Source organism: Stylophora pistillata, chromosome 6 (genome assembly GCF_964205215.1).
Source record: "Stylophora pistillata chromosome 6, jaStyPist1.2, whole genome shotgun sequence".
NCBI lineage: Eukaryota > Metazoa > Cnidaria > Anthozoa > Scleractinia > Pocilloporidae > Stylophora > Stylophora pistillata.
Genome location: NC_142524.1, coordinates 9809444 through 9821503, shown reverse-complemented (window position 1 = coordinate 9821503; position 12060 = coordinate 9809444). Strand labels below are relative to the sequence as shown.

Sequence of the window (12060 nt, the reverse complement as noted above, 5' to 3'; positions counted from 1 at the left end):
CTAAGGGCACCAGCTTTGGCATGTATTTTACTAAGGATTCTTAATATGAGTAGTATATGATAATTTATTGTCAATTGTCACACCAAGCAATTTGAGTTCGTCCTTTATTTCTATATTGCTATTGTCCAATGATCCTTTTACCTAAAAAAATGTTATTTTGGAAAGAGTACCCACAGGCGGCCCAAACAAATCCATCCTTTTTATCCCCTCTACTCCTCATACAGTCTTTCTTTTTTTATAAGAGGAGGGCACTTGGGGTTTATTAGAAACTGCAAAACCCTTGAAAAAATCATCCAATACCGCAAAACTGCAAAAAAGAAAGGAAAAAAAAAAACTCCTTCAAAACCGAAAACCGAATGCAAAACCGTCAAGACCGATAAATGTTTACATCCCAGTTATCGGGTAGTCCCTCGTATACCGGGTTCTGAGATATCTAATAATCAACATGTAGATGTAGCAAAAGCGTAAAGTTTATCAAAAGCCCAATTGTCGGATACAGTGGTGACAAGTGGAGCATACAGACGGTTCGAGGCCACTTGGGATCGGTGGAGGCGCATAAGTGCCCCTTAGAACCTAGTTGTATCGAGAGCGGCCAGTCCAATGAGTAACCAGCGGATAAGTGTAGTAAAATATATCGCGTTATCCACCGGATAGAGATTTATCCAGTGGATAGCGTCATCTCTTTGATCTAATTTTAATGTTAATTTTTTTTAGACTTATACTAGATACTAGTTAAATAGATTTTACTTTACTTTACTTTATTATACTTCATATTTTAGTCTCTCCAATTGGTAGAGCGCTTTGGTGCTCGGCTGTAAACGACGTGAGACTTAAATAAAGTTTTCTATCTATCTATCTGTCTGTCTGTCGGTCTGTCTGTCTATCTACCTATCTATCCATCTATCTATCTATCTATCTATCTATCTATCTATCTATCTGTCTATCTATTATCAGATTAGAACCACGCACTCAACTGAACTCTTCGCTTCAGGAAAATGGTGAATCATCCTGCTTAATGCTTGGGGTTAATTTCAACTTACCGGATTTCGATTGGCCAGAAGACATGTCAGCCCCTATAAACAACGGGTGTCGAGCGGACCACAACGTTTTCTGTGATTTAATGGGGGATAAATTTTTCCATCAGTTTATCTCTGGTCCCACTCATATCTCGGGCAATAAACTTGACCTATTGCTGTCCAAATGGCCCGAGGTTATTGCGAATGTTTCAACTTTTCACCCTCGAGATGGCCGTTTTCACTCGGACCATTACGTTATAACATTCACAGTTAAATTAAGATTCAAGAGATCTAAGGGATCCACACGGCAAGTGTTCGATTTAAAAAAACGAAACCTCGACGCTTTGCGGGAATCCCTGTCAAGAACACCTTCCCAAATTGTTGGTCTAATTGGAAGGATTTGTTTCTCTCAGCCGTAAATAATCATGTCCCAACAAAAACAGTTCGCCTGGTATAAACTTTCCGCCCTGGATTGATGGAGAAGTGCTGCACCTAATTAGAAAAAAGTACGCTGCTTTGAGGAAATTTCGCTAGCATAAGACGGAAGGACGCAAACAAAAACTACGCGCTCTCAGTAAAAACCTCATGTACGTTATAAGATGTAATCACCACCAATACCCAGCTAAAATTGAAATGTCATTTAAGGACAATCCTAAGATCTTTTGGAGCTATCATAAAGCTTTTCTCGGCAGCCAATAAGGCGCGAACTCAGTAATCTCTTACAATGGTGTAGCTACCGAAAAACCAGAACAGAAAGCGGAGCGGATATTACACCTCTTCGCAAGAAAGACTCAAAAGAACCCGCCGAAAACTACCGGCCCATATCACTCCTTACTATTACCAGCAAGATCTTGGAACGTTGTGTGGGCACCCGTTTTTATGATCATGTGAAACACTTAATCAACCATTTACAACACGGGTTATGAAGAACCGCTCGTGTGTCACCCAGCTACTGTCGGTGTTGCATGCCATTGGCGACGCTCTGGACAAGAACATTCAGTCAGACTTAATCTATCTGGATTTCGCCACTGCGTTCGACTCCGTAGATCACTTAATCCTCCTGGCCAAGGTGAAGGCGTACTGTTTTTTGGGACCACTTTTTGCATGGTTCACGGACTACTTAACTGGCCGCGCCCAAAGGGTGCTTGTGGAAGGTGCTGCATCAAAGTGGGCGCCGGTTACTTCCGCCGTCCCACAAAGGAGTCTGTTAGGGCCGCTACTGTTCACAATCTTTATTAATGATCTACCGGATGAAGTCGTAGGCGGGGTCAGGGCAGCGTTGTACGCTGACGACACCAAGCTGTACAAAGGCGTCACTTCTATTTGTGATTGTCAGTCTCTGCAAACTACTGTAGGCAACCTAAACAACTGATCGAGGCGTAATTGCATTAAATTTAACACCTCTAAATGTAAATCACTTACTGTCACCCGTAAAAAAATCCCCCCTGGTTCACGAGTACACCCTGGACAGTGCTCAACTTGAGCGCGTCTCCACCGAAAAAGATCTGGGTGTTCACATCACAAGTTCACTCTCTTGGAAACCCCACAACCACGCTAGTACTGCGAAAGCCAACAAGCTCCTTGAGCTTTTAAAGCGAACATGCCCCCTAATAATTTGAATTTATCAACAAAGTTGAAATGGTAAATTGGCCACCGTTACGATTATAAAAGCTGACGTTTTGAGCGTTAGCCCTTCGTCGAAGCGAATAGGGGAATTGTGGGTTGTGTGTGCTTTTAAAGGCAGAAAAAGGAGCCACGTGATTGGTGGGAGAAGTCTCTTACAAGGACAGATTAATCAAGCTTGACCTGCTCCCTTTATCCTATGACAGAGAACTGAAAGACTTGTTAATTTTTTACAAATGTCTATACAACTATATTGACTTTAATACTTTTAATGTGCACTGTTTTGTTGACTTTATCTCCCACGGCCGTACCAGACTTTGTAATTCTTTCAACCTAAAAAGACCTATTTTTAGAAACAGTACTTTTCAGGCCTCATACTCTAATCGCATTGTTAAACTCTGGAACCTTACTTGGTCTGTCTTACCATCCATCAGCTTTGACAACCCAGGTTCGTACCAGAAATCTGTCCGCAATGTAATGCTAGACCGCCTAAAAACTATATATGATATTGATTGGCCCTGCACGTGGACACCAGCCAGTAGGTGCTCGTGCCACTAAGTTGAAATTATTTATTTATTCTGTATTTTTGTAATTTTCTATTTTATAGTGTTTTTTAATTCATAATGGGCGGTGCCTCGCATGGGACTTTACGTCCCCTTCGCGCCTTCTCTTTTCGGTGCAGTTTTATCACAGTTTTTCTTCTGTTTTCTATTTGTTATTGTATTATTGTACTTTTGCCTTGTTCAAATATTTATCTGATATGCCCAATAAAGTCGTTTAACTGAAAAAAAAAAAAAAAAAAAAAAAAAAAAGATCTTCGAACGAGTAGGGCCAGATAGAAGAGAAACCGAAACCCAAATAGGAAAAACGAATAACGATATCGGATACCAAATCCGTTAACTTGTTGGTGTTTTTCACCGAAAAGCTGAAGAGTTTTGGCCCAAAAACCGATCTAAAAATAGTGAAAACCGAAAATCTCGACGGCCCCCTCTTATAAGATTTTTTTTTATAAGAAAGTTCAGACTGAGATTAACCGAAATTTTATGAACAAACTAAGAACACATAATCAGGCTGGGGGTTAGTTAAGAACGTCTTTATCTTTCTTATTTCATTTTTGTGAGAAGTATAAATAATGATAACAGAAACGTGCCACTGTGATTTAAGACAATGAACTCGCGTCCCCAATTATTTATTGGAATTGTATTCTATCGAGAACATCATAATAGTACTTGCACTAATGTTTGTGATATTACTGTAAGATTACTGAATGATTTGAAAGTACTGTTTTCAAGTAAGACTTTTGTACCAGCTTATAAGATACTTGATCAATGAATAAAGACAATATTGTAAGCAAACACTGCATGCAGCCCAAATGTAACAGAAAAAATGTACCCCAAAATAGGAAAAAAATATCCTACACAGCAGATTGCTTGAAAAAAAATTCTTGATCACCAGAAATCACCCACACCCTCCCCCCTGAAAAGTTAAATGGCTGGCCCCTAAACTGGCCTCATCACCAATGTCTCCCGGCGTTTCGCGTAAAAAACAGAGCACTTATGGTGGTACTTTTTCGGGATGGTTTTATTTTCTCGCGCAATAAAATCTATTGTTTAAGGAGATTTTTTTAAGTGGCCTCATTGCAAAAAATCGCCCCCTTTTACAATTACAAGCATAAAAGTTTCGTTTTGAGGGAGAAAGGCGGCAAATAGACATATGATCCTTATTTAACGGTGTTTACGGTCATGCGGTATTTCTTTTTGTTGACATTTCTGACACACCCATCTCACATCCATTTGATAATGAAATACGAAGCGCTTTCTGAACTTCCATTTTAACTGTTCGGTTTCGGTCTTTACTTAAATTTCGAACCGGGGAAGTCGTTTTCATAGGTTAAACCAGAAAATATTGAAGCGAAGTGCCTTTCATTGGTATACTTTTCTTTTATCACACTTATGACCGCTCACAGAATCGGAGGATGTTTGTCCGAGTCATGAGGGTCTGAATTTCAAGGTCATAAGCATCTCAATATTTGTCCTAAAGCTTTTTTTTCATCCTGCCAAGCATCGATCTGGTGCGATCTGGTGCCACATCTATCAGATATCACAATGTCCTCTTAACCTGTCGAACAACTGATCACGTTCAGTCCAAAGGGTTTGGCGCCCCGTGCTTCTCAAATGTCACGGAATTTTCGGCAACACCAAGTGAAGTGTGCTTGAGAGCTACAACAAAATAACACCACACAAATTCTAAATAGTTCGTTTTCTTCTTTATAGCAATCTAAGCAAATGAAAAACAAAGCAAACCAGTTTTCCGGGCTCATTCCTGAGGCAGGAATTTAACGATTCAAAGATCAGCCTAATATGGAAGTTCTTGCCATATCATCTTGTCATCAAACCTTAAATCTTTCTTTCATTTATTAGTCTGGCGTCAAAAGACGAAATACTTGACCTGCATCACACCCTGGTGTCTTAGCGTCTAAAAGTAAGATATAGAAATCTCTTTCGAAGTAGTTGCCACAGAAAAATGTTGAAAACTAGTGGCTTAGAATTTAACAGGCTTCAAGCGGCAAAATAACCTACATTAGCACTCGAGGCTTGACAGCTGAAGTTTAAGTCTACAGTACTCTACATACTCAGGGTGCCAGATGGTTTATTTTGTTAGCAGCGAAACCACTAACATTGTCGTCAACGATCGCGGCTTTGCCAGTTACTGTCAGTCGTTTCGCTGCTAAAAATAAAAAACCCTTTGGCACCCAGGGAACACTCTTCACGGGTTCTGCGGTGAATTTTAAAGAGAAAGGAGAAGGGTAATATGGTGTGGAAATGAACACGGAGGCGGGTGGAGAAAAAGAGGTCAAGTGTATTTTCTGAAACAACACAAATCTGTATCCGTTTTATTTATATGTCTGTTATATGTTTCTTATGCAAACAGGTAAACGATACTATTCTTAAGCCATGATCTTTTTGACAGTTCTTGAAAGTGAAACAAAAGTTCTGATCGAATTAGCAGTTGTGGCATGCGTGCAAACAAATAAAACTATCATGGTGAAAGCAATTATCCAAAGATAGTCAGCATACACACTCTTAAACTTATGAGTATCTGCCCGTTCCAGGTTATTTTTTTAGGCCGAGAGGAACTCAAGTTGTTACTCTATGGGGGAAGAAATCGCTTCCAGCAATTTAAAAGCTCGAGCAAGAGTATTATTAGTGTACTGCATTGTTTACAAATGAACTTTTACCTTAGTCAACTTTCTATTGTCTTGAGCGGTGTTTATCAGGGTATCAGTTGGCGTTTACACACGAGAAATATTTACCTAGGTAAGTTAACTCCAATACCTCGGTAGCACGCTCAAGTCTAAACACGGCCTTAACTGAGCCGCTTTGAGATTGGCTATGAAAACTCACGCTACTCGAATCAGCCAAGGGTTGCAATTTCCTTTCTAAACAATTACCCCCCAGATAGAATGTCCACACCTTAGTAACTCACAAATCAGTAATAGCAATCACAAATAATCCATTGTCTCTTTGACAGTTAAAAGTTTCCGAAAAGCCAATCAAATGAAAGTTCTATCATTCTGTGATAATATACACTAAGGTCGTATCGGCTGTTCATTCGAGCTCAAAAACTGCTCAGCATTCCTACGAAGAGAATAAGAAAACAGTTTCAATGGAAAAGGTCTTGGAATTGTTAGCGCCAAAGACTTTCGGAAAACTCCATTATGTGGTAGTGGTGTTTTGGATACTTATCGGTGGATCCTTCGTCGCCATATTCGCCACAAGCAGCGAGTCCAGGTTCGATTTTCGCTGTCACGGAGAGAAGAGTAAAGACACCGAACTCGTCCGAGAAAGATGTTTTGACCAATACCAAAAGCAACACAACAAATACGGTTTTCCTATCTATTGGTTTGTACTCATTAATTTCGTCGTTATTCTAGTTGTTTGTGCTATTTACTCCCAATTAGTGAGACATACAGTCAATCAACTGCCTCGAAGAAACCGGCAGAACGCTGATCCAGAGAGACAGCCGCTTGACCAAGAGAACCCATCACCAACTGGATACAAGCTATACATCGCTTATTGTTTTCAATTATCCTCGAGAATTATTTTAGGAGTTCTTTTCACCATCCTACAAACCCAATTGTTTTATCCTCTCAAGTTTTCTTCTAATTTTAACTGTTATTTAACCGGTGGAACCAATCAGCCAAAGAGTTCATTGGACGCCCCATCAAACTTTACTTTACACGAATGTCACGATCAACGAGCGACAAAGAAAAGATCCAGGATGGACGCTCTCCTTTGGGTGAATATAATTTTTGTTGCTGTTATGGTGATTGAAACAGTCTACCTTTTGTCACGGGCATGCATAGAAAGGGATTTCATGCAAAATTCAAAGTTTCGAAGAACTCATCTAAATGCTCCCCAGGATGAGTCGCCACAATCAGTCGGAAGGAACGGACAAGAAAATGTTCCTCTAGTGGAAAGCCAGCCTCAACAGCTCAACCAAGAATCAAAGTTTGAACTGTTCATTGCAGAAACAAAGAAAATAATCATAAAACACAAACCTCAACTGTTTGAACTCCAACCATTTAATGCACCTAATCCAGGCGAAGAAACAGCACTGAAACATTTAACTCTAGATCAGATTTACACAAACCTTCTGTTGATTCAGGACAGAGGTAAGCTCGAATCTCTTAAAAACCGAGAGGAGCAACTGAAAGTCTATCCAACTTCGCGCAAGGACACTTCACACCCAAAAAGCCTGGAAGACCTCCTGAATGAAGAAAATAAGAAAGTTTTAATCGTCGGTCGACCCGGAATCGGTAAGACATTCTATTGTACCAAAGTTCTCAGAGACTGGGCATCTGGTGCCATAATCCATTTTGATGCAGCTTTCTTCGTCAAATTCAGAAGTTTCAATGATTCGGCCGCCGACCTAAGCCTCAGAGAACTTCTGACGCAGTCCGAGCACTTTCCTAGTGGACAGCACCTGGATGACGAGATCTGGAATCACCTACTGGAAAACTCTGAAAAAGTTCTCATACTTTTTGACGGACTGGATGAGTTCAGATATAAGGAAAAGATGGCCGTGCCGCTCCATCCTTGCAGAGGCAATGAAGAGAAGAAGCCACTTCAAACTCTTTATCAGTGGCTTGTGACCGGCGAACTTCTTGAAAATGCCTCAGTGTTAACCACTACAAGACCTACGGCTGTGTCGAGCATCAAGCACCTTCCCTTTGACAAAACCTTTGAGGTTTTGGGCTTCTCATCGGAACAAATCAATGAATACGTCTATAAATTTGCCGGAGATGACAAGAAAGCAGGCGACATACTATGGCAACACATCAGCAGCAACATGAATTTGCTTTCGCTCTGTTATGTCCCGGTAAACAGCTTCATTGTGTGCTCAAGTCTGTTACAATCATTGCCAGCAGACAGAACCGCTGTTGTTACCCTGCCTTCCAAATTAACAACCATTTACGAGATCGCAGTGTCAGAGTTTTATTGGAAACACACGAGAGAAATCCGCGAGAAATATTTGACCCCCGAACACAATGGATCAGATGATTTGCCGGATGAAGTGGTGGACAATTTCAAGAAACTGGAAAGAGTGGCGTTTGATGGAATCAAAGAAGGAAAACTAATCCTTGGAGGAAAGGAAGTACAGGGAATTGAAGACAGCGCTTTATTTCATCGCTTACCCGACCGACAGGTTAAAGACGAACGGCCTAAACGCGAAAAACAATTCTGTTTCATACATCTCACGATGCAGGAGTTTTACGCCGCAAAGTATTTGATAAACAACATGAGTGAAACGAAATTAAGGAACTTTGTTTCCGAAAACATTAAAGACGGCAAGTGGCAGCTTGTGTTTCAATTCCTGGCAGGATTAATGAATGATAAAGAAAACCTACCGAGTGATATATTTACTGACCTTCTTCCCGTGAAAACTGAAGAGACACAAAGCAAACTCTACAACGAAGACTGGCAAGAGGATGAAAATGAAGAGAAAAGGAAAGTGACCTGCTGGCCGACTGGCGACGAACGAGAATTAGCAGTGACACTGTTAAAATGCATAAACGAAACCAGTAAAATGACCACAGTAGTGCAGAGTAAACTACAACAAAGTAACTTTAATTGTGTAAATTTTAATCGTTGTCACCTCACAGCTGTTGATTGTTCTTCGTTAGTAAATGTAATGGAGAATGTGCGAGGAATTTCACATATAGATTTGAGTGAAAATAACACAGAGCCATTAGGAGGCTTTGAGATTTGTAAATTGTTAAAATGTAGGAATTCTCAACTGAGCTGGTTAAACCTCACAAGAAATCAATTGAAAGATGAAGGAGCAAAGTATTTAGCTGACGCCATCACAAGCAACAACTCTCAGCTACGCTGGTTAAACCTCAGAAACAATAGCATCACAGCCACAGGAGCACAGCACTTGGCTAATGCCATTACAAACAACAACTGTCAGCTACGCACGTTAAACCTCACACGCAATAACATCACAGACACAGGAGCACAGCACTTGGCTAATGCCATTACAAACAACAACTGTCAGCTACGCACGTTAAACCTCACACGCAATAACATCACAGACACAGGAGCACAGCACTTGGCTAATGCCATTACAAACAACAACTGTCAGCTACGCACGTTAGACCTTGACAGCAATAACATCACAGGCACAGGAGCACAGCACTTGGCTAATGCCATTACAAACAACAACTGTCAGCTACGCACGTTAGAACTCACAAACAATAACATCACAGACACAGGAGCACAGCACTTGGCTAATGCCATTACAAACAACAACTGTCAGCTACGCACGTTAAACCTCACACACAATAACATCACAGGCACAGGAGCACAGCACTTGGCTAATGCAATTACAAACAACAACTGTCAGCTACGCACGTTATACCTCTCAGTCAATAACATCACAGAAACAGGAGTACAGCACTTGGCTAAAGCCATCACAAACAACAACTGTCAGCTACGCACGTTACACCTCACACGCAATAACATCACAGCCACAGGAGCACAGCACTTGGCTAATGCCATTACAAACAACAACTGTCAGCTACGCACGTTAGACCTTGACAGCAATAAGATCACAGACACAGGAGCACAGCACTTGGCTAATGCCATTACAAACAACAACTGTCAGCTACGCACGTTATACCTCACAGACAATAACATCACAGACACTGGAGCACAGCACTTGGCTAATGCCATTTCAAACAACAACTGTCAGCTACGCACGTTAAACCTCAACAACAATAACATCAGAGACACAGGAGCACAGCACTTGGCTAAAGCCATTACAAACAACAACTGTCAGCTACACACGTTAGACCTCTCATACAATAACATCACAGAAGCAGGTAAACAACAAGCATTAAATTTAGCGAGCAATAGTCAGCCTAAGTGTCAGCTCTATTTTTAAGCCTCAGCAATTCCAATTGTAAATTGTAAAAAAAAATTACGTCAGCCACTTACTATTCAAATAACTGTGAGGTAACCAGCTCAGTGACAAATTACGGCCCAACAACTCAAAGCATAAATGGAAGCAAACTATGTAAGCTGAGAAAACGCTAGCACCAGCAAGAACAGGATCGAAATGATAAAAAAAATGAACCAATGTACATGTTTATTGACAGCAAAGGATGTCAATCTTGTTTTTTTTGAGAAATGGACCAATAACATTAAAGTAAAAACACAAAGCTTACGGCAGAGAGAACAGACAAGTCTCGGACCTTTCATGATTGGTTAGTTTCGATCCTAAATTCATTGCATGCTCGTGTATGTTTTGATCACTTCTGTTTGTTGCGAGGAGTACTTTTCTGTTTAAGTTATTAAAGTTCTTTTGAAAATTATAAGCGGATCAGATGAGTTAATACGGTAGAGATTACATTGTACAATACCAAGATTTTCTTTTCATCCTCTTTTTTTTGATTGAAGCGAACCGGTTGAAGTTGTTTCACTCGCGTTGCAAAAACTAAGAAAAAATATGTAACGAGATTGTAAATCAGTATCTCGCATTGAAAGACAAAAGGCTTTTTTTGTAGGGTAGTGGTAGTAGTAATTGCAACAGTTTTTTGGAGGTTTCTATTTTGGTTGTAAATATTGTCCTTTTTTTACGCATTTATAGTGTGTCACTTGTATGATATAATAAAATAACAATTAGCTTTACTGCAAAATCAGAAGATGATGCATCAGACTTTATCAGAGCTAAAGTTTAACCTGCCAGTGCTTGTAAATAAAACCAGTCCCACATTTATCATTGTTGAATAAATATTGTAAAGTGAGTTAAACTTTGTGTTGTGATATATTTAGCCCCGATATTTAGACACAGCTTGAAAGCTATGGGAGATGGGTATGGCCTTTTCAAAATCAATCAAATTTATCAATTTAACAGAGAAACTGTCTCAAGGTGAGGGTATGAAGCCCCTCTTAAAAAAACCATTTCTCTATTTTAAATCAAAAATCCCTTCAGTAGGTTCCTGGCCACTTTAAGAAAACCTATTTGCATTTTTAAAGCAAGGTTTATGAGACCAATCGACCTCAGCACACACAAATTAAATAACAGAAAAATCAAAGAAAAGAGATGAGTCCCTATGACAAAAAGATGGGAGGTGGAGGCACCGGGGCCTCACAAAGATTTCCACTTATTGCGGCTTTGGAAAAACATAATCCTCGAGATCTCTTCTAATTTTGTTAAACACCTTTATTCCGTCTTCATGATTTTTACAGGACTTTAGTATTTAAATGTAACTTTCCAAATTTTTGAAAGAATACTAAACTCTCTATACAATTTGACTGAAGAAGGAAGTGAGTGCAATTTCTGTGTTCAAACATCTTTATCCTAATAATCTTTCAATCTGATCCAAAAGTATGTTACAGCATAGAATCAGGTGTGTTCTTTGAAGCTGGACATCATAGATTAATTCAGCTTCATTTTCTCCTCAGAATATTAACACTTTCACTCCCACAAATCATCGATGGGTAATTTCTCCTTGCAATACAATATTCTCAAAATCAGAAAGGTGACAAGAAGGAAGTGGATCAGCTATGGTATATTTGTTTTTGATTAGTTGTTAGATGCTTCTTGTTCAAGAAAAGCATCATCGTGAAAGTCAGGATACAAAAAGCAAAACACGTCAAATCCATTGTTTACAAAAAAAGGCCAACATGAACCTAAAAGCTGTGGCAAGGTTAAAGTGGTTAAATTTAAATTGAATTTTACTTATGTGTAAATTTTGATCTCATTTCAGTATTATCCCTCCCTGTATGGTTTTTACTCTGCTAGGACTGCTTTATATGTTTATCGGCTCAAAAGGATAAAACACAAACTCTATTCATCTATTTACTGCTGTACATATCTCTTTACAAAACAGTCAACATATTTAAAGACAAAA

At 39.7% G+C, this 12060-nt stretch overlaps 1 protein-coding gene across 1 annotated transcript; it reads left to right on the top strand.

Moving 5' to 3' along the window:
• The first annotated feature begins 6166 nt into the window (after positions 1 to 6166).
• On the top strand, positions 6167 to 10956 carry LOC148728157 (uncharacterized). The gene has a single exon (XM_088725854.1). The coding sequence runs from the start codon at positions 6306 to 6308 to the stop codon at positions 10086 to 10088; it is 3783 nt and encodes a 1260-aa protein (XP_088581980.1). The 5' UTR covers positions 6167 to 6305; the 3' UTR covers positions 10089 to 10956.
• The last annotated feature ends 1104 nt before the right edge of the window (positions 10957 to 12060 follow it).

Coding starts and splice junctions, on each gene's coding strand:
- LOC148728157 (XM_088725854.1), top strand. CDS start 6,306: ATGGAAAAGGTCTTGGAATTGTTAGCGCCAAAGACTTTCGGAAAACTC.